Source organism: Dendropsophus ebraccatus, chromosome 9 (genome assembly GCF_027789765.1).
Source record: "Dendropsophus ebraccatus isolate aDenEbr1 chromosome 9, aDenEbr1.pat, whole genome shotgun sequence".
Taxonomy (NCBI): Eukaryota; Metazoa; Chordata; class Amphibia; order Anura; family Hylidae; genus Dendropsophus; species Dendropsophus ebraccatus.
Genome location: NC_091462.1, coordinates 40,646,957 through 40,674,368, shown reverse-complemented (window position 1 = coordinate 40,674,368; position 27,412 = coordinate 40,646,957). Strand labels below are relative to the sequence as shown.

Sequence of the window (27,412 nt, the reverse complement as noted above, 5' to 3'; positions counted from 1 at the left end):
TTATTATTAGTAGTAGTAGTAGTAGTAGTAGTAGTAGTAGTAGTAGTATTATGTAGCCATTGACTGGATTAACATATGACTGTAACTAAGGATGCAGGAGAGAGGTTTTAAACATGCAGGAAACAGGGTGTTTGCAAGGCTCTGAACAAAATTAGATAAGGATAAAGGATAACTGTACATTATAAGGAACAAAGCATTATCATTAGACAACAGGTTCACTTACTTTTTCCTGCAATGGTGAAAGATATCTGTGTAATGGTATAAAGATGCATGTGAGGATACTCTTGTCCAGGGGTAGAGACCCTTGGCTGTCCAGCTGTTGCAAAGCTATAACTTAAAGCGTAACTGTCATTTCAGGGTAATTTTTTTGAAAACATTAAAAATCAACAGTTCAAGCGATTTTAAGAAACTCTGTAATAGGTTTTATGTACTGAAAGAGTTAACTTGTGGACTAAAAAAGCAACCTCCCAGCCCCCACCCTCACTGCAAAAGAAGCAGGATTTCTCTGTCCATTATGTGTCTATGGAGAGGGGAGGGGCTGTTAGGAGTGACTGAGCACGGAGGATTTCTGCAAAGCACAACACTCTCTAATCTTTTCTCAGTAAGTTCATAGATAAGCACTGACCTTTCTGAAACCTGAATCCTGCGTTTTAGGTGCCCAGAGAGTCTACAAACAGCTGACCTTCATGTCACCTCTTCCTGCTCCCTCATCTCCCTCGGCCCCTCCCCCCTTCATAGGCTTACAATGGAGAGAGCAGAGCCCGTCTTCACTGGCTTCTCTGTAATGAAGACGTGTTTGCCTGATAATGCACAGATAAGAAGTCAGGGGGGGAGGCTGGGAGATTGCTTCTTGAGTACAGAAGGAGGCCTTTTTGGCTGATAAAACCTATTACAGAGTTTCTTAAAAACGCTTATACTACTGGTTTCTGCAATAAAAAAAAACATGACAGTTACGCTTTAAGCTTTGGCTGTCGAGGCATGATGGAAGTTATAGCTTTGCAACAGCTGGAAAGCCAAGGTTCCCTACTCTGCGAATCTACAGTCCCTGACAAAAGTTCTGTCGCTTATCCATGTTGTGGAAACCAAAGCTTATAACCTGACCGTAAATTCATCCATTGGTTTTAGAAATCACTCATATGAAAGCTGAAACCCTCCCAAAATAAATTTGCTTCACTGCCGAAATATTGATAATTTAATGAACACAGAAAGGTCAGATTTTGTCAAGACAAAAGTTTTGTCACCCACAGAAAGTAATGTGAAAATCAAACAAGTAATTCACTTCAAATACAAAGATTGTAGTAAAAAGAACTCCAGCACCCCAGACCTTCACTTAAACTGCAACTTGACCTCTGACAACATGCGAAACATCCACCCTGCGACCAAAGCCTGGATTATCAAGATGCTGAAGGCTGAATCCACTGAAGAGGTGGCAGCAACCTTTAATGTGTCTCAGTACAAAAAAAATATTTGAAGAGACTGGAGATGTATTTGACAAGCCCAGGTCCGCCACACCCTGCAAGACAACAGCTCAGGAGGAATGTTTGTTGGTTCAAAAATCAAAAGCCAGCCCCTCTTCCACTGCAGCCGAGCTCCAACAAGCCTGGTCACCTCAAGTCCCTGTGTCAGCTAGAACAGTTTGTAGGATTCTGTCTGGAAATGGCCTCCATGGTCGAATCAGGGCCCAGGAGCCAGCACTAAACAAAAGGAAATTAAAAAAACGTGTAGCATTGGCCAAGGCCCACAGCCTGCTAAATGGATGGACACTGGAAAAGTGTCAGAAAGTGGATTTCTCAAATGAATCTTCAGTTGAATTACACCACAGCTGCCGCAAATACTGCAGGAGACCTACCAGAGCCCTTATGGATCCAAGATAAACCCAGAAAACAGTTATGTTTGGTGGTGGAAAGATCACGGTCTGGGGTTACATTCAGTATGGGGTGTGTGCAGGACCGATTATGGGGTCTCTGCCACCTGAGGGATGGCTGACATCGCGCACCCCCCCCCCCAACCAGCCGCTCACCTGTCCAATGCCGCAGCTGGCCCGCGCTTTCCGCTGTCTCCACATCCCGTCAGGTCCCGCGATGTCACCCTTCAGCTGTCACGGACCTCCAGGCTGTGGAGAGTGAGAGGGGTGATCGGGTCGCGCGGGGCCGCCGGGGGGGGGGGGTTGCAGTTTGATGCGCCACGCGCACCGCATCAAACTGCGACAACCCCCCAGCAGCCCCGCGCGACCCGATTACCCCAGCACATCCCCCACCGACCCCAGACACTCACCACAGCCTGGAGGTCGATGACAGCTGCAGGGTGACGTCGCAGGACCTGACGGGATGTAGAGACAGCAGAGAGCGCGGGTGACAGGACAGATGAGCTGCTGCTGTCATTATTGTTAAGTGATACTTAACAAAAATGACAGCAGGGGGGACATAATGCCGCCCCCTGCCGGACCGCAAAATGCTGCCGCCTCAGGCGGAAGGCTCATTCCACCTCGTGGCAGAAGCGTGCCTGGGTGTGCGTAACATTTGCAAAGTAGAAGGCAATATCAAGTATTATCTACCTCTTACATTCCCTATCATGAAGGGGTCTAATTTTGCAGCAGGATGGTGCTCCATCTCATACATCCATCTCTACATCAAAGTTCCTCAAGGCAAAGAAGATCAAGGTGCTCCAGGACTGGCCAGCCCAGTCACCAGACATGAACATCATGGAGCTCCAGGACTGGCCAGCCCAGTCACCAGACATGAACATCATGGAGCTCCAGGACTGGCCAGCCAAGTCACCAGACATGAACATCATGGAGCTCCAGGACTGGCCAGCCCAGTCACCAGACATGAACATCATGGAGCTTCAGGACTGGCCAGCCCAGTCACCAGACATGAACATCATGGAGCTCCAGGACTGGCCAGCCAAGTCACCAGACATGAACATCATGGAGCTCCAGGACTGGCCAGCCCAGTCACCAGACATGAACATCATGGAGCTCCAGGACTGGCCAGCCCAGTCACCAGACATGAACATTATTGAGCAGCAGGGCAGTTTCTAGGTCATTTTGGCAACAGGGCGAATTTTGATAAAAGCGCCCCCGACCCCCCCCCCCCCACCACCACCACCACCACCACCACCACCACCTCACTCAGTTCCGCTCTGGGGAAGGAAGGGGGGCTTTTATCAAGATTCAGGATACTAGGAAGAAGCAGTGTGTGTATTGCAGCATAGAGCAGTGCAGCGCTCCTAACAGATGATGTTCTACTCAATACAAATTCATCATACAGTGACTCACAGGTGACGTCTTCTTTGATCTGAGACGCCACTTTCACTTTTTCTCTCCATCCGGTTTAGACCATCATGACGGTTTCTTGCAGCTACAATTCATCTATTCTGAACCTGCCAGACAAACATCTCAGGATCCGCACTTCCAGAAACTTCCTTCCCACCTATAAGGTCCCAAACTGTATGCTGGGAGAGCTGGATGACCTCCATTACACTGACATACAGGATGCTGGGAAAGCTGGGTGACCTCCATTATACACTGACATACAGGATGCTGGGAGAGCTGGATGACATCCATTACACTGACATACAGGATGCTGGGAGAGCTGGGTGACCTCCATTATACACTGATATAGTGACATACAGGATTAGGGGAGAGCAGGTTACCTCCATTATACACTGACATACAGGATTAGGGGAGAGCTGGGTGATCTCCATTATACTGACATACAGGATTAGGGGTGATCTGGGTGATCTCCATTATACACTGACATACAGGATTAGGGGAGAGCTGGGTGACCTCCATTATACACTGACATACAGGATTAGGGGAGAGCTGGGTGACCTCCATTATACTGACATACAGGATTAGGGGAAAGCTGGGTGACCTCCAATATACACTGCCATACAGGATTAGGGGAGAGCTGGGTGACCTCCATTATACTGACATACAGGATTAGGGGGAGAGCTGGGTGATCTCCATTATACACTGACATACAGGATTAGGGGGAGAGCTGGGTGACCTCCAATATACACTGACATACAGGATTAGGGGGAGAGCTGGGTGACCTCCAATATACACTGCCATACAGAATTAGGGGAGAGCTGGGTGACCTCCAATATACACTGCCATACAGGATTAGGGGAGAGCTGGGTGACCTCCAATATACACTGCCATACAGGATTAGGGGAGAGCTGGGTGATCTCCATTATACACTGACATACAGGATTAGGGGAGAGCTGGGTGACCTCCATTATACTGACATTCAGGATTAGGGGAGAGCTGGGTGATCTCCATTATACACTGACATACAGGATTAGGGGAGAGCTGGGTGATCTCCATTATACACTGCCATACAGGATTAGGGGAGAGCTGGGTGATCTCCATTATACACTGACATACAGGATTAGGGGAGAGCTGGGTGACCTCCAATATACACTGCCATACAGGATTAGGGGAGAGCTGGGTGACCTCCAATATACACTGCCATACAGGATTAGGGGAGAGCTGGGTGATCTCCATCATACACTGCCATACAGGATTAGGGGAGAGCTGGGTGACCTCCATTATACTGACATTCAGGATTAGGGGAGAGCTGGGTGATCTCCATTATACACTGACATACAGGATTAGGGGAGAGCTGGGTGACCTCCATTATACACTGCCATACAGGATTAGGGGAGAGCTGGGTGATCTCCATTATACACTGCCATACAGGATTAGGGGAGAGCTGGGTGATCTCCATTATAAACTGACATACAGGATTAGGGGAGAGCTGGGTGACCTCCAATATACACTGCCATACAGGATTAGGGGAGAGCTGGGTGATCTCCATTATACACTGACATACAGGATTAGGGGAGAGCTGGGTGACCTCCATTATACTGACATTCAGGATTAGGGGAGAGCTGGGTGACTTGTCAGCTCTGGTGCCAGGGCTTATCGTCGGGGGCGGGGCTTATCGCTGGGGGCGGCGGGCTTATCGGGACATATCGGGGCTTCCTCTGTGCAGGATTCCCCCACCAGCTACTCACCTCTCTCCCTGCTGCCTCCAGCTCCTCTTCAGGTCCCTCCGTCCTCTTCTGGCTTCCGGTGCAGGCAGCCACCTGTCATACAGAGGCCGCCTGCACAGGAAGCCGCTGTCTCTTCCCCAGTTTCCTTTAGCTGTGCCTGCTGTACGCACAGCTAAAGGTCTCTCTGGCCAGGGGATCTGGAATCGGGTACTGTCGGGCACCACCTGGCGCCCCCTAGCTGTGGGCGCCCCGTGCGGTGGCCTGGCTCGCCCGCCCCTAGAAACGGCCCTGTTGAGCAGTTTGGGGTAGGATGAAAGAGGAAGCTTGGAAGATAAAACCAAAGAATCATAATGAACTCTGGGTAGCATGGCAGACGGCATTCTCTGCTATTCCTGATGACTTCATCAATAAATTGTATGTATCATTGTCGATACACATGGATGCCGTAATAAATATGGTTTTACTAGCACCACAAATTCATTCACCAATGGTAGGAAACATATCTTTGTATTTGAAGTGAATTATTTGATTTTCACATTACTTTCTGTGGGCGACAAAACTTTTGTCTTGCCAAAATCTGACCTTTGTGTGTTCATTAAATTATCAATATTTCATCAGTGAGGCAAATTTATTTTAGTTAAAAAAAGAACCTCATTTGGGTGGGTTTCAGCTTTCATATGAGTAATTTCCAAAAGCTTTGGTTTCTACAACATGGATAGAACTTCTGTCAGGGACTGTAGAGACTGCTCTCATGTATCCTCCATGTCAGAAAGTGGTGTGCAGTACAGGAGGGAAATCATGAACTGTTTGTCTCTCAGTAAGGTTGGTCATTCTATGGCTGGCACTGTTTTGAGGACACCTTGTGGTTGGCACTGTTATGAGGGCACCTTGTGGTTGGCACTGCTATGAGGGCACCTTGTGGTTGGCACTGTTATGAGGGCACCTTGTGGTTGGCACTGTTATGAGGGCACCTTGTGGCTGGCACTATTATGAGGACACCTCATGGTTGGCACTGATATAGGTAAAGTGCTGACACTATTATTGGGGATCTGTGTGGATATATTCTATTTAAACTATTTATAGATGCAATTCAGATAAAACCATTACTGTGTTCTACCCACTGCAGACTATGACTAGTATTCACTTCCTGACCTTCTGTCTTGCCCAGCCACCTGCTCAGGCCCTGTACTAAATATAGTGCATCCGGTTTATTCAGATTTGGTTTAAAAGCAATGTATGGATGGAGTGATGGAAGGGTGAAGACTATGTTCCCACTACGGGATCCTGCCATCATTCAGCCAGAAAAAGGCTGCCGTCTATTGATATTGATGGACGCAAATAATGTTTATGATCATTATTTGCGGACATCATTATCAATAGACGTCAGCCTTTTCATGTAGCGGGAACATATTCCTTAGGGATCGTGCCATTAGTTCTGCCCAAATCATATCTACCTATTAGCTTTCCACCTAGAACAGATGATTGTGCCTGGTACTGCAGCTCGACCCCTTAAGGGGGCACTTGTACTGAATGACAGGGGTCCCAGCAGTCAGGCCCCTTACCTTACATTAATAGGAATCATTAGTAATAATCCTCAGACAACTTCACGATATGACAGATAGGATAGATTAAAAAAAACAATACTCATCTGCCTGCAGTGGTGTCTGAGTCTCTGCTAATCACCACTTGGTTTCCTGGTGACACACAGGAAGTGACCAATTGGCCAATCACTGGCTGCATTAGTTGACCCGCCTCATACAGCCATTGGCTGAGTGGGAGTCTCTTTGTATAGTGAGGAGAGCCAGGAAGTGGTGAGAACCAGGCAGCAGTAGGTCATCGGGCAGGTGAGAAGTGTTTTTTTAACCCAGCCCGAACACATTAAAAAAAAACACAACACAGGACAAACCTTTCAAATACATTTTTAGGAATAGACGCATGCCTGTCTACAGATGGGAACATACAAAACATACCATAAACAAAGAACAGCCAGGATAAACACAGGTGTAAATCACATGCAGTTAGAAAAGAGTTAATACAGCAGAACATGGAACAGTACCTGAACAGTACCTTTCATGGCAGGGCCCGAGTAGACGCTTTGCTTCCTCTGTTTTGGGGAAACATTCTAGGTTTGAGATATAAGAAATAAAAGTGAAATTGTATAATCTTTCTAAAGAATATGTCATATACAGTAGTCTTATAAACATGCATTACTAGATTTTACTCTATTATTTTATAGATTGAATCATTATTATGTCTGTATAGTCTCCATTATTAATGGAATAGTAATCAAAAACCGAGTTACTAATGTTGCTTTTGCTTATCAGGCAGCACAGCGATGGGTGTACTCAGAGGCAGTGGCGTAGCTACAACAGAGGCAGGGTAGGCAGCTGCTATGGGTCCCGTGAGGGGGGGGGGCCCGGGGATGCACAGGGAAGACAAGAGCTGTACTGTGTCCTTCTGCTTAACCCCTTATGTACTGCAGTGTGTAAGTGACCCAGTGTTCGCTTACATGCTGCAACACAAAAAAAGGGTTTAACAAGCACAAGACAAGGAGATCTCTGCTTCACTGCTCTGATAACCCCTGTTCTCTCTGTTCTCCGGCTGCTGTAAAATGTGCAGAGCACCTTGCAGAGGTCAGGGGGTTATCTGTGCACGAGCAATGAAGAGGAGAGTCTTCTGCTTTTTTACCCTTTTTTTGTGTTGCAGCATGTAAGTGAACAATGGGTCACTTACACACTGTATTACATAAGAGGTTAAAGAGAACTAATCACGGACGATTTTTTTTTTCAATTCCTCCATTTAATTTTATTTTATTTTTAAACAATATTTGTAGGCATGCTTGAGAAAGGGGGCGGATCCCGAAATGAAGCAGCACGTTTGGTCGTCATTTTTCGACATCCTGCTGAGAGTGAGAGTCTCAAGAAGGAATGGAGCCTGCCAGCATGTTGGCGTGACCATCTTTATCTCCCGATTCCTGAGCACTGTGGTGATGTTTTTTGTGATATATTTTTATTTTGTAAAATTTTTGTAATGCATAAGAAAAATTAACAAAGAAAAGATTAAATGAAGATTACGCTGTGTTTTGGTTTTCTATTATTGAGGCCCCATGAATCCTAGCTACGCCCCTGCTCAGAGGAGTTGTGGCCTTTGAATATACAGCTCACATACACTGATCAGCCATAACATTAAAACCACCCGCCTAATATCGGGTACATTCCCTTCATGCCAACAAAACAGATCTGACCCCTGTCCACAAGACCTCTGAACATGTCCTGTGGTATTTGGCTCCAAGACTTTAGCAGCTAATCCACTGTAAGGAGTCATTCAACTTCATATCATGCTCAGAGCTGCAGACATAAGCAGATAACTGATAAGAGGTAAAAGCAAGGATTCTGTGTCTCTTAGCTGATGGCTGTTTGTAAAGTTATAAAATCATGTTTTCCTTCATAGCTGAGAATCATGCACACATCCTCCTCCCCCCTCCACCTCTGTGGTGTGTGCATGTGTGGGGGGGGGGGGCATGCATGCTGCAGCTCAATCCAATTTGATTCTTAGTTTAGAAGTGAAACATGGTTTTATATCTTTGTAAGCAGCCATCTGCTAACAAACCAGTATAGTTTGCTGTATCTCACTAACAGCTATCTGCCCATGTCTGCCGCTTTCAGTATGATATACAGCAGGCAGATTCTCTCTGAATAGGGTTCACTGCTAAATACATTTATTACCGATCCCTGTAAACTGAGGTTTCCGAGTTCCCTTTATAAACATGGGGCAGTGTGCCTATGTGACCGCTCCATTCACATGGGGCACTGGGGAACCCAGCAGTCAGGCACCCAGGGGTCGCTTTCAGTAGTTGCCCAATTTTTGGTCTTTGTTTACTAACAGATGTCAGGTGATCGCTGCAGACCTCAGTGGCCTCAATGGGTGGAGCCATGATTCCAAAAGCCACTGATTGGCTGATAGTAAACAGAGACCAAATGGCCCATCAGAGCTGTGGCACTGGAGTGCTGCAAGATTGTATGGTGCATACTTTTTTTTTTTATGACACACTGCTTTTAAAAAATAAAAGGTGGATAAAATGGTCCTGCTTATTTTTTTATGCTATTAAAACATATTTGTAAAGTTTTACAGAAAAAGTGATCAGAATAATGTCGAAATACAGATGAACCTTTTATTCACACGTTGTAACAGTGCGGCTGTATTTGCGGCTGTAATTGTGCGGCAGTATTTTTGGTGGTTCGTGTGTATGCTTGGAAGTATAGGATATGTGGCTGCACAGTGCACACTATGTATGAATCTACGGCCCTATCGTAAATGGACCCGTAAAAAATGAACAAGACCATTGTTTGCGGCTGAACATGCGGCCGAGGATTGACAGGCGGTCCGTACGGACAGTGGCGTAGCCACCGTGGTCGCGGGGGTCGCCGCCGCGACCGGGCCCGCCACAAGGGGGGCCCGCGGGGCCCCCCGATCAATCACTCTTGTGACCGCAAGCATTGTTTTGCTTGCGGTCACAAGAGACTGGCTCCGTCTTTCCCCCGGCTTCTGCGCGGCTGCCGGGGGTGTCGCGTCTTACCCCCGGCAGCGCGCGCATCCCAGAACTCCCTGCGCGCCTTGGGCCCTGACTTCCGGTTTCCGGCGCGCAGGGAGTTCTGGGATGCGCGCGCTGCCGGGGATAAGACGCGACACCCCCGGCAGCCGCCCAGCAGCCGGGGACAGACCAGGAGGAGTGAGGATCAACGTGGGAGCGCGATGTCAGGTGAGTTAAGTTTTGTTTTTTTATCAGCCTGCACGGGTGGGGGGAAAGGAGGGGGGCATCTATGAGGGTGGGGGGGAAGGAGGGGGGCATCTATGAGGGTGGGGGGGAAGGAGGGGGGCATCTATGAGGGTGGGGGGGAAGGAGGGGGGCATCTATGAGGGTGGGGGGAAGGAGGGGGCCATCTATGAGGGTGGGGGGGAAAGAGGGGGGCATCTATGAGGGTGGGGGGAAAGGAGGGGGGCATCTATGAGGGTGGGGGGAAGGAGGGGGCCATCTATGAGGGTGGGGGGGAAAGAGGGGCCATCTATGAGGGTGGGGGGGGGAAAGGGGACCATCTATAAGGGAGGGAGGAAGGGGACCATCTATAAAGGGGGGGAAAGGGGACCATCTATAAGGGTGGGGGGGAAAGGGGACCATCTATAAGGGTGGGGGGGAAAGGGGACCATCTATAAGGGAGGGAGGAAGGGGACCATCTATAAAGGGGGGGAAAGGGGACCATCTATAAGGGAGGGGGGGAAAGGGGACCATCTATAAGGGAGGAGGGGGGGAAGGGGACCATCTATAAGGGAGGGGGGGGGAGAGGGGACCATCTATAAGGGAGGGTGGGGGGAGAGGGGGCCATTCATAAGGGAGGGTGGGGGGAGAGGGGACCATCCATAAGGGAGGGTGAGGAGAGAGGGGGCCATCTATAAGGGAGGGGGTAGAGGGGGCCATCTATAAGGGAGGGGGTAGAGGGGGCCATCTATAAGGGAGGGGGTAGAGGGGGGCAACATAGGGGGAGAGGGAATACATAGAGGGGGGGCATATATTATTAGGAGGTCACATAGAGTCAGGCTACCCACTAAATGAGGGTGTAAAGGGGACAGTACAGATACGCAGTGTGTAGAGAGATGGAGATGGTGTCAGAGTGAGGAGCCTAATATGTCTGTCTGGCAGATTCTGTGGATTCGTGGCTCGGAGAAGTTCTCATAACGGCCCAGGACAGATGGAGAAGAAGATGAAAAGGAAAGAACTCCGATCAGAGAAGACGTCTCCTGTGAGTCACCTGATATAACTGCACTGTAATGTATATGGTGTATAGAGCCTGTGTAGAGCTGGGGCCACCTCTATATGACTGGATGAGGTGATTTAGTATACTGGATTTGGTCAGTAACAATATGGTGGTGATGGTTGTGGTGTGGCGGTAATGTTTCCTCCCTATATACTGGTATTACTGGTAATATTGGTCTCAGTATACAGGATTTGGTCGGTAACAGTATGGCGGTAATAGGTAATATCTGTCTTGGTGTGTGTGTGTGTGTATATATATATATATATATATAGATATATATATATATATATACATACAGTGGTACCTTGGTTTAAGAGTAACTTCGTTTAAGAGCGTTTTGGTTTAAGAGCTCACAGTTTTTCAAAATTGTGACTTGGTTTAAGAGCATTGCTTTGGTTTAAGAACTTCCTGTATTGGGTGGGAGCGCGAGTGGAGAAGGGGCATGGCCTGCATAGCGGGGTCTACAGCACCTTCCAAATCATAGCAGATCCCCTTCAGGCTGGGGCTTACATCAGGGGACAGGACTGTGTGTGTGTGGGGGGTAATCTCTCCATAGCTGTAACCCCTCTCTCCCCGGGCAGAGAGTGCTGCATGTATGTGCCCACATCTGTCCTGCTCATTCCTTCATGCTCCCTGCAGTCTCTGTCAGCCCTTGTGTTTCCCATCCTCTCCATTACTGTACAGTACAGAATAATAAATATATTTGGGGTGTGGAACCAACTGTCTGCATTTACATGATTTCTTATAGGAAAATTTGCTTTGGTTTAAGAGTGGATTTGGATTACAAGCACGGTCCTGGAACGAATTATGCTCATAATCCAAGGCACCACTGTATATATATATATATATATATATATATATATATATATATATATATATACACACACACACAACAATAGCATCACTTGGTCGTGAAAGGAGGGGGGGGGGCCCAAGTTGGCCTCTCGCACCAGGGCCCAGGAGACATTAGTTACGCCCCTGCGTACGGAGTACTTCAAAAATAGCCGGCAATGATGCCGAATGCCGATGCCTCTAATAGTTAATATATTAAATTACTAAAACACATTTTCTTTGTAATCAAGACACTTTCGTTGGTCAATAATTTATTTCTAACGAATCCATCATTTTGCAATTAAATATACTGTTAAAAAAAATAGATATATAAATAAATGTATATTTATCTATATATTTATTTTTTGACAGTATATTGAATTGCACAATGATGGATTCGTTAGAATTAAATTATTGACCAACGAAACTGAAATTATTTTCACGAAAATGTGTTTTATTCATTAAATATTAATTAGTACAGGAAGCTCTATAAGCCGGTAATTCATATTCCTGGCAATAGAGCATTCTGTACTAATCATCACTTTACTTTAATTAAAACATCAAATGTTTCTTCTAATTATGTTATCACAATAGCATTATTAGAAGAAACATTTAGAATTATATGTGCGCTCAGCTGATTGGCTGATCGGCTCAGCGCACATATAATGAGCCGGTCCGCAGCACAGTGACTTCATTGTGCTGCGGACCAGCAAAGAGGACACATCGGGACATCGGATGGTGAGTATAGAGCTCTCCCCACCCCCTCCCCGGCACTGCACCCCTCCCAGCAAGGAAGGGGGGGTCAGTTAACCCCTTCCTTGCTGGGATGGGTGCAGTCTGACATCAGTCTGGCCCCCAGGGGGTTAAGGGGGATGCAATATATCCTCCCTTAACCCCTTGGGGGTCAGACTGTAAGCAGCGATCTGTAAAGATGCTGCATACTGTAAGGAGCACAACACCGCTCACAATGATGGGTGTTGTGCTCCTGTTTGTGTGTTTTTTGTGTGTTTCTCCCTTTTTGTTTTTCAGATATCGGTATCCTGGGGATTACGTCGGATTCCATGGACTACGTCGATGACCAGCGGTTGTTCTTTGAATTTTTTTAATAAAATGGTCAATGAGGGGTGTGGGGGTGTTTTTATTTGAATAAAAAAATATTTTAAACTTGTGTCTTGTCTTTATTTCTTTACTTTATAGACTTAGTAGTGGAAGCCGTCTAATAGACGGAATCCATTACTAAGTTGGGGCCTAGTGTTAGCCGGTATAAAATGGCTAACACTAACCCCCTATTATTACCCCAGTACCCAATGCCACCAGGGGTACTGGGAAGAGCCGGGTGCCAGTGGTCCCGGAGCGTCAAAATTGGCGCTCCTGGACCGGGCGGCAGCAGGCTGGTAAGATTTAGGCTGGGGAGGGCCTAAACCAATGGCTCTTCCCACCATCTTCCATCTTCCATCGCTTGGTTTTTAACCCGACTGGTTATAAAAATAGGGGGGACCCTATGCGATTTTTTAAAATTATTTATTTATTTGAAAAAAAAAAACCCCATAGGGTCCCCCCTATTTTTATAACCAGCCGGGTTAAAAACCAAGCGACAGCAGCCTGGTAACACCAGGGTTGGAAGAGCCATTGGTTTAGGCCCTCCCCAGCCTAAATCTTACCAGCCTGCTGCCGCCCGGTCCAGGAGCGCCAATTTTGACGCTCCGGGACCACTGGCACCCGTCTCTTCCCAGTACCCCTGGTGGCATTGGGTACTGGGGTAATAATGGGGGTTAGTGTTAGCCATTTTATACCGGCTAACACTAGGCCCCGACTTAGTAATGGATTCCGTCTATTAGACGGCTTCCACTACTAAGTCTATAAAGTAAAGAAATAAAGACAACACACAAGTGAAAAATTTTTTTTATTCAAATAAAAACACCCCCACACCCCTCATTGACCATTTTATTAAAAAAAACACCAAACAACCGCTGGTCATCGACGTAGTCCACCGAATCCGACTTACCGATATCTGAAAAACAAAAAGGGAGAAACACACAAAAAACACACAAACAGGAGCACAACACCCATCATTGTGAGCGGTGTTGTGCTCCTTACAGTATGCAGCATCTTTACAGATCGCTGCTTACAGTCTGGCCCCCAAGGGGTTAAGGGAGGATGTATTGCATCCCCCTTAACCCCTTGGGGCCAGACTGATGTCAGACTGCACCCATCCCAGCAAGGAAGGGGTTAAGTGACCCCCCTTCCTTGCTGGGAGGGGTGCAGTGCTGGGGAGGGGGTGGGGAGAGCTTTATACTCACCCCGATGTGTCCTCTTCGCTGGTCCGCAGCACAATGAAGTCACTGTACTGCGGACCGGCTCTTTATACGTGCGCTCAGCCGATCAGCCAATCAGCTGAACGCACATATAATTCAAAATGTTTCTTCTAATAATGCTATTGTGATAACATAATTAGAAGAAACATTTGATGTTTTAATTAAAGTAAAGTGTTGATTAGTACAGAATGCTCTATTGCCGGGAATATGAATTAACGGCTTAATGGAGCTTCCTGTAGTACAGTAATTAATATTTAATTAATAAAACACATTTTTGTTGTAATAAAATCAGTTTCGTTGTTCAAAAATTTAATTTAAACAAATCCATCATTGTGCAATTAAATATACTGTCAAAAAATAAATATATGTATAAATATACATTTATTTATATATATATATATATATTTATTTTAACAGTATATTTAATTGCAAAATGATGGATTTGTTTAAATTTAATTATTGAACAACGAAAGGGACTTTATTACAACGAAAATGTGTTTTATTAATTAAATATATTAACCATGAGAGGCATCGGCATTACTGCAGAGGATCGCTAACCCCGGTAATAGCGATTCATGTAAACTGTTTCCCTGCTTTCCCAGATGCATCCAGAGGTGTTTGCATCACTTTCTAAAGATTTTATTTGTTATTTTTTGTTGAACCAGATTTCCAAGTAAATGACCGTATGTTTTCAACTGCATGTCTATTTTTTCCCACGGCCGTAGTTTCAGCCGCACATTTCCAGCCGCATAAAAAATACAGCCGCACAGATACATAGTGTGAACATAGCCTAAAGGGGTACTCCGGAAATTACTGTCCAAAGCAGGAGAGGTTTCCGATGGGAATTTGCTACTGCTCTGGACAGTTTCTGTCTCGGACAGAGGTGACAGCAGAGAGCACTGTGTCAGACTGGGAAGAATACACCACTTCCTGCAGGACAAACAGCGGCTAATAAGTACTGGAATACTTGAGAATTTTAAATAAGCAAAAACTACAAATCTATATAACTTTCTGACACCAGGTGATTTGAAAACTATTTGTTTTTCACTGGAGTACTCCTTTAGGTTTGACAGCAGATTCACTAACGCAGTGTGCACCCTGTTGGTGAGTCTGAAGTATTGCACTAAAAGATTAAATGACACACCTTCACTAAAAATAAATCTCCTCCATGGTTTATAAATGTATGGAGTAAATGGGACATATAGGGGGAGATTTATTAAAGGGTGTAAATATATACCTGTAGTAAATTGCCCACAGCAACCAATCACAGCACCTCTTATATTCTACCAAAGCTGAGCTGTGATTGGTTGCTGTGGGCAGTTTACACCAGGTGTATATTTACACCCTTTCATAAATCTCCCCCATAAACTCCAGTTCACAGCTATGGTAGGTAACAGGCTATAGTAAAATGCACCATCAAAAACTCTTAACTGAAATGACCCATAAGATTTTTGTCGTTAATCAGTGTATCATATTATCATATTATTTATATCATCTATGTACTGGAGCCTTGTATAAATAATAAAGTCACTGAAATCCTTCTCACTACCCATTGGCGTCCATCATTACTGGAGATAATGCTCAGGACACAGTTACATTCACGGCTACCTTGTGTACCAAGTGGAGAATGAAAGATAAAAGACATTTCACAATGAGACATCTTAGACACATATAGAACATACATCTCACCTCTTGGTGTGTACCGCTCGTCCTGTTGTCATTGATTTCTAGATAACGAAAACAATATTACATGTAATACATGCTTATTCTTTTTGTAGGTTTATAACTAGTGACATTATGTACATATCTTACATAGAAACATAGAAGATTGTCTAGAGCAAAAGACCACTGGGTCCGTCTAGTCTGCCCTTTTAGTGTTTCCTTTCTTATTATCTTAGGATAGATTTATGTTTATCCCAGGCAGGTTTACATTCTGTTATTGTAGATTTACCAACCACATCACTGGAAGTTTGGTCCAAGCATCTACTACTCTTTCAGTAAAGTAATATTTTCTCACACTGCTTCTGATCTTTCGCTCAACTAATCTCTCACTGTGTCCTCTCAATTTTTTCTAAAAACACTTCCCTCCTGAACCTTTTTAGTCTGTTAACATATTTAAAAATTTTGATCATGTTCACTTTTCCCTTTTTTCCTCCAGACTATACAGATTCAAATCCTTAAGTCTTTCCTGATAGGTTTATGCCTCGCACCCTCCACCATTTTTGTGGCCCGTCTGTGGACCTGTTCTATTTTATCAATACCCTGAGGTCTCCAGAACTGGATACCTCTAGCTATACAGACCAGCATGCCATTATATATATGCAACCCAGCATACCATTATATATATATATATATATATATATATATATATATACAGCACAGCATACAAATATATATATATATACAGCCCAGCATATGATTTACTTTCCCTATCGCCTGGTTGCACTGGTGACTAAGGTTTTAAAGGCTGTCAGAAATCACTACCCCTAAATCCTTCTCCTCTGAAGTCTTTGCCAACACAGTACTGCTCATATGATACTCGGATAGAGGATTCCTCCTCCCCAAGTGCATTATTTTACATTTAGAAACATTGAATCAGTCCATTGTTTGGACCGATTACACAGGGAAAGCTAAACCATTTTCCATATTACTGACACCTCCAGGAATATCAACCCTATTGCAACATTTTTGTGTCATCAGCAAACAGACAAACTTTACCTACCAAACCTTACCAGAACAGGACGCAGTACAGACCCTTGTGGCCACCACTTGTAACCAGTCTCTGCTTGGAATATACACCATTAAAGGGGTTATCCAGCGCTACAAAAACATGGCCACTTTTCCCCCTACTGTTGTCTCCAGTTCAGGTGCGGTTTGCAATTAAGCTTCATTTACTTCAATGGAATTGAGTTTTAAAACCCCACCCAAACTGGAGACAACAGTAGGGGGAAAGTGGCCATGTTTTTGTAGCGCTGGATAACCCCTTTAACAACAACCCTCTGATATCTATCCTTCAGCCAACCACAAATCCATGGAACTATCCAGGGATTAAGTCCAATTTACTCTAACTTCTCTATTACCGTAGCTCTTTACTGATCAGTAGACCATTGATTTCATTTTTGGTTTTCATCTGCAAAATGGATGAAAGTGGCACATTCTATGTATTCAAAATTCAAATGTATTTTATATGTACGTCCTTGTGAATAGCCCCATAGATTACCATTAGCACTATATCGTTCAAGCAAATCGCTTTAAGATTTTAACATCAATAGACAAGCGGTGGCACGGGGATGCTAGTGCTGCTGTCCTTTTTTTTAACCGCGGCCTGATTCCCGTGCACGGCGCCCCTCTATTCTTGGTCACCGGCCCGGCCTGAAGCACTGCAGGTCGGCCCCCAGTATGACGTTCTGCCCTCCCGTCCCCTTGGTGACGCGGCTCCATTAAAATCAATGGAACCACGTTAAAGAAGGGGTTTCTTTCTACTGGGAGCAGGCCAGCCAGTAATAGACCACCAGGAACCAGGCCGTGGTTCAAAAAGGACCGTGGCACTGGCATCCCCATGCTGCCGCCTGTCTATTGATGTTAAAATCTTAAAGCGATGTACCTGCTGGTACATTCGCTTTAATGAATGTGGCCTTAGGTTAGGTTAACACTGCAGTCTGAAATTACACAACATGAAAATGATTCCTGCAGCAACTTTTTTTTTGGTCCCATTAAGCACCTGTAAAATAAGGAACGTGAGTAAATACCTGATGCACCCTCTTGGTGATAATGCTACAGACCACCCACTGTGTGGGGATTTACAATACAGTCCCATTCCAATAAAACTGTATATTTGGACAACATGGTTGACTGGGTAGAATTTTCATTCCCTCAGATTCCCTTTAAATCTCATAAGGGAAACAGATCGCTGATTTTAGGGAGACCAGCCAAAATCTCATAGACAAATGTGTTATATGGCGGTTAAAATTAGAATCTATCCTTGCAACGAACATTTTAGAAAGTGATCCAAAAGAATAATGTGAGCCTGCGATGTAGGTATTGTATGTGACATTTGAATAGCAAACAAAGGCACGGCTAATCTCTCTTTTTCTCCCATGGCTCATTGTCTTACAATACATAATGGTTACACCTCAGGGGATATTCATTCTTTAAAAGCATAGTTATATAAGTAAAATGAATACATTTCCCTGGAGAAATATCTACAGTAATAAACTACTGGGGTAGAACTTATGAGCTATGTAACACTAAACGTAATAAATGCTGTAAACTGCAAAGAATATTGTACTACTTGCGATTAACCCATTACTGCCTATCTTCTATATCTCTGAATATATGAACGGACTCACATTTATTTTCATCCATTCACTGGGTACAATAGAAAAATCATTGTACCAAATGAAAGTTCCATTTCCTCTTCGTCCTCAGGCAGCACAGCCGTTATATGTGTGTGCTACCTTCGGACTCAAGGAAAGTAAAATTACAGGTAAGACAAATTTTCTCTTTCCCCTTTGTCCTCAGGCAGCACACATATAACAGCTGTGCTACCTTCAGACTCAAGGAAAGTAAAATTGCAGGCAAGACAAATTTTCTCTTTATACAAATGTGTAAATTACCTCTATTTCATAACCTCAAGTCGTTCGGTACTTATCAGGTGCTATGTGCCCCAATGGAAGCTGTGTAGTTCTTTCTAGTCTGACACAGTGCTCACCGCTGCCCCCTCTGTCTGTGTTGGAAATTGTTTAGAGGAGGCACAATCTCCCAGAGCAAACCTCTTCACTTCTGGACAATCCTTTGGCTGTTGTTACCTATTATGTATAACCAGATTAAGTCTGCAAGTCTAAGGGCTAATTCACACGTCCATTGTTGTAGGGCACGCAATTGCAGACAAAACATGAAACCAATGTTATCCTATGGCCCCGTTCACACGTTCGTACGTGTATACCGTGCCGCAAAAACATGTTGTAATGCGGACCGTTTTTTTGTGGCACAGATCGCTGGGGTAATGATGTGTGAACGTAGTGCTCTGTGAAGCACGAAGCACTACGGATACACATACGGTAGTGCGGTCCGCGGCCACAGACTGCACTACGGGTGTGTGAATGTGGCCTTAGGCTTCTTTCACACCTATCATTTGTTCAGTATTTACACCAGAAGTGCAATTGACATATAAAAAGACTATAATTGAAAGATTTGCACCTTTTTCTGTATTTTTGACCCACTGGCAAAGTAAACCTAGTGCATCCGTAACCCCTTCTCCTCCCTATATGCCATCAAATACTGTATTGTATAAACCATCAGTCCTGTACAGTGCCAGTCTGATCAGTCCAGTGAAGTTTCATCAGCTCTATGTCATGGCAAAGCAGGGAGGAATATGTGCTGTGCTGTGATTGGCCAGAGGAGAAGGGTAAAGGAAGTCCTGTCCATGTACCACTAGCAAGCAACCAGAGCTCTGGCCCCAACTCCTGAAATTAAGACAATGAGAAATACTTCTGCCGAGAGAGGGAACTCTCAGGTATCTACTGTCATATGCTTCATTGTTACTTTTAGATAAGGAACACTTCATATAAAACTGGTAAACTAGTTATTTCCCTAATCTGTGATCATCTTTCTTGTATATGCACTAAAAGTTCTATATGGTGCTGCTCTGCTGGTTGACACGATTGGGTACATCTAAAATGTCACAGTCAAATCACTATTCTAATTTTCCTTATGTGAATGTGACAATGATCTTGAAAGATGTCCTTGGCTTTTATTAGGATATAATTTCATCTATCCCAAATGCAGGCAATTTTTGGACACTAAGCTTCAATTATATGCACTGCTGTTGGCACTCTGCCACCTACCTGCCTAAATATAATATTCCCTAAAGAGCTGCTCTACAAAGCCAGAACAGAACAAGCGTCCCAGAATAACATGACCTAAAAAAATCATTAAAATGTCAAATGTGTGTCACCTGTCGGCAGTCACACTGTGTATAAAGCTGCACAAAAGGTAATAGGATTTAAAATACATGCAAAGATTTTACTCATATGATTTACCTGACCACCATAAGAATAACCAACCACTTAGGCTAGGGTATTAAGCGGCTCCATATTAGGTGTCAAACAAGTCATATGACAAGCCATGTAACTATGTCTGGCTGTAGAAGGCGGCCAGATCCAAGACTGGTCAAAATTATATGTGACTTACAATGAGGTCAATGCTGTCAAAGCCATTGCAACCTGCAACCAAAAATCCAAAAGTTGTGAATTTTTCCAGTCTTGAAGGGTCATGGGTTGAAATGTGAACACCCTGGCAAGATCACATGTGATATCAAAATGTGTAGAGATGAGTGCAACTTTAGCATGCTCGAGCCTGATCATTTGTCATTTGAATACCATTGGTTGAACAAGTTGGATGCAGCCCTAGGGAGTGCAGGAAAACATGGATACAGCCATAGGCTATGTTCACACACAGTATTTTGGCCAGTGTTTCTGTCAGTATTTTAGTTAATATTTGTAGCCAAAATCAGTAGTGGAAACACCAAAGAAAAACTACAATGGAAAGATTTGCACAGTTTTCAAAATGCCGAAAACACTGAGCAAAATACTGTGTGTAAACATAGCCTTAGGCTATGAAACTCCGGCCGGGACTTTACGCAAGTTGTGGCCGGATACGTACGGACCGCAAACTTACGCCCGTAGTGTACTTACGCTTCCTGAGCGCTCTTCGTAGCGATCTGACAGAAGTCTTTTACTTGGAAATCTTTGCCTAGCCCCGGACACCCCACAGAACCTTTTGGATCGGCACAAAAAGCTTTCAAAATGAAGAAATTACCACTACGTACGGGACCGCATGTAACGCTACGGGCGTAAGTTACGGCATTTCCGTCCCGAAACAATGGTCTGGTTCATTTTTTACGGTGCCGCATATGATCCGGGCGTAAGTTCGTACGTATTGTGAACTGTGCGGCCGTAGATCGTATACTTTACATTGTACGCAAACTACGTAAGTTTCCGGCCGCTTATTCATGGAACGCGCTACGGCCGGAAACTTACGTAGTGTGAACCTAGCCTTAGGCTGTATGCAGGTTTTCCTTAACTCCTTGGGGCTGTATCCAACTTCTTTAGCCACCGGTAAATGCTTATCAATCGGACTTGTGAATGCTGAAGTTGCCCTCATTTTTAAAAATGTGAAACTATCTTTATGGACATATACAGTGAAACCTCCCCCCCCATATGTAAACCAGATTTTGTGTAATAGGTTTTCAGTCTACCATATATTTTTCATAGTGGCCATTTACTTTGAGAAGACCACCCCCATAGAAGATCACTTTTCAATGCAATTCCGTATGGTCTCGTGTAATTTGTTGAATAATTATTTTGACATTTTTAGGGGAAAGGCATGTCTATTTTTTTTTTCTATATTGTCAATTAAACTTTTTGAATTAATTTTTTTTTTTGTTTGTTTATTGGGGGGGGGGGCTTTTTTTAAAAAAAACTAAACTTATTAAACTAAGGGGCTAATTAGAGGCCATTACGTAATGCTTTGTAAATACTTAGTAATCCTTGGAATTATGGCCTGTCTGTGCTACCATGTCAGGGACTTTTTTGTTATTAGAAAAGCATGCAAAGTGACATACAGTGATGCATACTATACAAGCATGTAACAACAAACAAAATGCAAACCAAGCAAATAGTGTCAAATAGCAGGGGCAGACAGTTGTACAAAAGACTAACAAAGAATTGTTCATTATTTGTCACAAGAGCATTGTAAGAAGGGGCAGGCAGAATGAGCCCCTTCCCACTGCCAAGCTCCTTAGATGCTATGGTCACAACGTTTCGACCCATGGGGTCTTTGTCATGCTTGACAAAGACCCCATGGGTCGAAACGTGGCTGTATTTGCTCGGTGATGAAATAAAGCTCTGAAACAATGAAGCTTATCTTATGCTGTTGGACTCCTCTCTGTTGAGATTTAACGGATGTGTGAAAGGGGCCTTAAAGTGTCCCTTTCCTTTGGAAAAACTTCTGACATGTCATGAAGACATGTCAAAAGTTTTGATCGGTCTTGGTCTAAGTGTTCAGACCTGTACCAATATTGAGAATTAGATGGGAGAAGACCGCTCTAAGGGTGCGTGCACACTACAGAATTCCTGCGTATGACCCGCGGCGGATTCCGGCGCTCCCACCTGCACGCGGCGGCGCACGTCTCCGACCGTGCCGCGTATGACATGTCAATTCTTTCAGCGGAATGCGGAATCCGCCCGTGCATAGAATAGTGTCTATGGCACGGGTGGAGATGCGCGCCGCCGCATGCGGGTACAGGCGACGGAATCCACCGCAGGTCATACGCGGGAATTCCATAGTGTGCACGCACCCTAAGTGTTCCTCTTCCGGCTCTGTGTCACATGATCAGTTGGGCTCCAACCGATGGTCTGTGTAAGTCTATGGAGCCTGACTGATATCAGGTGACACAAAGCAAATCAAAACGTTTGAAATGTCCCTATGCCAAAAGTTTTTCCAAACGACAGTGACACTTTACGTTTTGCACTCAGAATGTTCGGATACTGCCCAATGTCTGGTAATCATAATCATTCACTTGTATATACTGATCTGAAAATGGTGTCTGCAATGAACATGAAATGAACCACAGATGTCTGTAAAGATGTTTAGAAGAAGTAGCAGATTCTCACCGTCCACAACAAATGTTAGGCACATGTAATGTAATTGGATCTATTTAGTGGTTACTTTAGAGTAATGCTCCTTAACCAGTAACTGACCAGGTATAGGGATATAAAAACTCCTATCATCCTCTGACTGCCTTCAGATGAACTATTTAAAACCCATTATACTTTTTTTGAACAGGTTATCATCTGATAGCTTCTAGAAAACATTGCAATTCTTTCTATTAGTTTTGTTATGCCCTGCCTCTGACTTGGCCTACCAAGCTTCAGCCCATTGTTAGGCTTCCAGCTCCCATTGGCATACATTATAGGTAACTCAAAAAACTCAAAAGGGGGAGATTAATCAAACATGGTGTAAAGTGAAACTAGCTTAGTTGCCCCTAGCAACCAATGAGATTCCACCTTTCATTTTCCAAAGAGTCTGTAAGGAATGAAAGGTGGAATCTGATTGGTTGCTAAGGACAACTAAGCCAATTTCCCTTTACACCATGGGGGTGATTTATCAAACATGGTGTAAAGTTAAACTGGCTCAGTTGCCAACAGCAACCAATCAGATTCCACCTTTCATTCCTCACAGACTCTTTGGAAAATGAAAGGTGGAATCTGATTGGTTGCTAGGGGCAACTGAGCCAGTTTCACTTTACACCATGTTTGATAAATCTCCCCAATATGTTGATCTTTACAAAAATCTCTAAAAGCAGAGAATTTCAGCTATATTGAGATATTATATAGAAAAACTCATACGTGAGGCCGTGTCTGCCTGGACGTGTGCTCTTTATTTCTTTGTTATTTATAAACACAAATGATTTCAAAGGAAAAAAAGCTAAACAATTTTTTTCCCATACTGAGCACTATATTTTTTTTTCATCTGCTTCTAAGAAGTCAACTTCCTTTGAGTTACAGTAAGATATCAGATTCGACTGTCAGCCATAAAATATTAAGAGGAAGCAGAACACCAAGGATAAAAGCTCAGAGTCTGGCCCAGTGCCAACTCACACAATACACAGCTCAACCACGGTCTTTAGGGAGACGGCTAACATTGACTGCAAGGTTTAAGGTTATTTCATTCTCATACTGTAAAACATTGCTAAACTTAACTTCAGCTTTCTGTAAATTGGTGAAGAGGTTTCTGCACAGCTCTGCATTATATGGCAGTGGGACACAGCATTATTCCAATGGAAATGTTCTGTCGGGATGCACGTACCCTCAACTGGAAAACAACTTACCATGGTTTCCATTCCCATAAATATATAGTACCGCTAAAACGTACGGTAGAGGATTATCTGAAAGTGTAATAAAGGCATTAACAATACATGGCTGGCTCTGTGTGGGCTTTATTGTGCTCGGGACTCTTAAAGGGAAACTATCAGCAGGTTACAAGCATCTAACCAGCTAATATGTCCCTATAGCGCATGGGGCGCTGAGGATGAAGGTAAGTTTCTTACTAGGCACTAGGACTACCCCCAGTGCACCAATCTTCCCTGGCTGGCCTGCCTCAATTCCCAGAACACTAATTAGCAGCATGTACGGTTAGGCTAGGTTCACAATGTATTTCTGATGTCCATTTAATGTGTACGTTAACAGAAAAAAAAACTGATGGTAAAAACAGATGCTGCTGTATGCCATACTGCAGAATCCATTTTCCATTGACTTACAATATTTTTTTAAAAAAAGTTTTTTTTTTATGTATGCAAACGTGGTTTTTCTGTAATTTAAAATTAAACGTATTGAAGTAAAAAAAAAAAAAAAAACATGAAAAAGGTGAAAAAACAGTGTGAACCCAACCTTACCCTAATGCACACACAGTATTTACACCAAAACCAAACAGCCCATGAACAAGAGTATAACTGATTCTGGAATAGAATTAGAGGACACTCATACTATCCCCCTTACTTTTAATATTGTTGAAGGCTATGGTCACCTTTGAAAAGCATTATAGCTTTTCTTCTTGCTTCATACTTATTATGGTGAAGGTTTTTATTAACATTTTGCTTACTTTCTCTTTTAACAGCCTGTACAGATGTTTTTATCGTCTGATTGTGGTCTTTATCTACACGGAGTGATAATCTGCTGAATTGGCCTGATCGTTCCATGTAAAAGGAGCCTTATTCTACAGCCCTTGCAGGCTCTTATCTGATTTTAAAGTGTTGCTGTCGTTATACCTTTCAAAATCTAAATCAGCAGTAGTTTAGTCAGTTTTTTTTTTAACCAGCACAAGTCAAAAAATCTGCCTTCAGAAGACTGGACCTGGATTTCTGGTAAGTTCAGCCTTGTTTTACAGCATGATAACAACCAAAAAATAATGAATGTATATTGCAAACTACACGGAGCGATAATCTGCTGAATCGGCCTTATTGCTCCTAGCAGGCTTTAATCTGATTTTAAAGTGTTGCTGTTGTCATAACTTTCAAAATCTAAATCAGCAGTAGATTTGATAGAAAGTAAGTTTGCCATTTACATTCATTATTATGTTTTTTAGTTATGGAAAACACGGCACTTCCTGTTTTCTGACAGTTTTCTCAAAAAACACGGGACAGTTAGAAAACAGGAAGTCCTGTGTATCCCAGGCCATCTGAGCGCTCACAGAGAAGGCAGTCATGTGACTGATGGACACATTGAGCTGTGGTTCTATTCTCCGGGATTCCTGTGTTTAGTCTGTTTTTTTTTTTTTTCAACCAGCACAAGTCAGAAAATCTGCCTTCAGGAGACTTGACCTGGATTTTTGGTAAGTACAGCTTTGTTTTACAGCATGATAACAACCAAAAAATAATGAATGTATATTGCAAACTTGCTTTATTTCACATCTACTGTTGATTTAGATTTTTAAAGTTATAACGACAGGTCCACTTTAAGGCTATGTTCCCACACAGTATTTTTGCAACCAAAACCAGGAGTGAAAAACAAAGAAAATCTATGTTCACACAATGCCACACACATAGCCTTTCTGTGTTTTCAATCCACTCCTGGTTTTGGTTGCAAAATACTCAGTGAAATATTAAGCAAAAATACTGTGTGGGAACATAACCAAAAACTAAAATACCCCCTTAACTGATAATTTTATTAACAATTTCCTTGTGTTTCACAGCTTGTTATGCGGCACTGTCATTCAACGATGTTGCACAATATAACATATAAAAATTCCAAAACGCTTCCTTTTATGTATTGTGAATTTCTTTATAAAAATCTACACTGAAAGAAATATGTTCTATTGGACAGCTTGTTAGTATACTGTTTGGCAGTCACCATCAACGTACTCGGCATGTGTTGTAAAATAGCTTAATCCAGCCCTATTTAATCCTGTTACACAATGTAACATAAAAGCTCTAAAAAGCTTCCTTTTATGTATTGTAGAATTCTTTATAAATTATACACTGAGGCAAATATGTTATATTAGACAGCTTGTTAGTATACTGCCTGTCAGTCAGGGTGAGCATACTAAGCATGCTTTGTTAAAGAGCTTAATCCAGCCTTATTCAATGTTGTTACAAAATATAATGTAAAAAGCTCTAAAAGCTCTCTCTCTCTCTCTCTCTCTCTCTCTCTCTCTCTCTCTCTCTCTCTCTCTCTCTATATATATATATATATATATATATATACAGGGGCGGATTAACTTTACCATGGGCCCTGGGCTGTTTACCAAGTTTGCCCCCCCCCTTAACCCACTGTAACTATGGCGGCACTAGCTTTAGTCTTTTTTTTCTCCATAATGTAGCCTGTAAAGGACCTGTGGTGACATCATTGTATGTTCTCTAATGTTACTGTATTGTCTCCTGGCAGCGATTTTTATGCAAATCATGGCAGAACTGTAGCCTGGAAATAATACACCACTGAAAGTATAAGTCTGTTTCGGGGGCCATGGGCCCCCCAGGAGCTCAGGGCCCTGGGCTACTGCCCGAAATGGACCTATTATAATCCGCTACTATATATATATATATACATATATATATATATATATATATATATATATATATATAGTCAGTGGCGGTCTTTGGCACCAAGCACCCCAAGCGATCGCTTGGGGCCCCCAACATCCGGGGGGGCCCCCACGCCCCGATGTTGTGCTCAAGACCGCTGGACAGGGCCGCTGCCCCGCTCGCTGCTGCCATCTGAACTGTAACTATGAGCAGTCGTAATGAGCGCTCATAGTTACATGCAGCACTGACAGGGCGGGAGACATTGGCCCCCTTCCTGTCAGTCACTCTTGTGGCCGCAGGAAGGGTTTTCCCTGCGGTCACAAGCGGCAGCTTTGTCCTTGTGGTGCCGATGCTCCAGTGACAACACTGGAGCATCGGCGCCAGGACAAGGGGAGTGCGGCCTCTTGTCATCGCAGGGTAAACCCTTCCTGCGACCACAAGAGTAAACAGAAGAGGAGACGCCGGGACCCAGGTGAGTATAAGTGTTTGTTTTATTGTGTTATATACTATATAGGAGGGGGAGCACACAGGGGTCTGTTTAACTGGGAGAACGCACATCAGGGGTCTATATAAATGGGGGGAGCACACAGGGGGGCTATATAACAGGGGGAGCACACAGGGGGGCTATAGACTAGTGGGGCTTCACAGAGGGGTCTCTATACTACTGGGTGCAGCACACAGGGGGTCTATATACTACTTGGGGCAGCAGAATGAGGTCTATATACAACTTGGAGAGCACACAGGAGGTCTATATTCAAGTGGGGGAGCACACAGGGGGGCTATATACTACTGGGGTAGCACACAGGGATCTATATACTACTGGTGGGGCACACAGGGGGTCTATATACTACTGGGGGAACATACAGGGGTCTGTA

General features: G+C 43.9%; 1 protein-coding gene across 1 annotated transcript in view; it reads right to left on the bottom strand.

Annotated features, from left to right (window-relative positions):
* PPP1R1C (protein phosphatase 1 regulatory inhibitor subunit 1C) overlaps window positions 1-27,412 on the bottom strand; it is a 47,108-nt gene that overhangs the window by 8,699 nt on the left and 10,997 nt on the right. The window contains exons 3-4 of the mRNA XM_069985187.1: window positions 15,647-15,684; window positions 7,069-7,123 (exon numbers count right to left, since the gene is read on the bottom strand). Of these exons, the coding sequence (XP_069841288.1) occupies window positions 7,069-7,123; window positions 15,647-15,684 (93 nt within the window). The remainder of the gene's footprint in view (window positions 1-7,068; window positions 7,124-15,646; window positions 15,685-27,412) is intronic.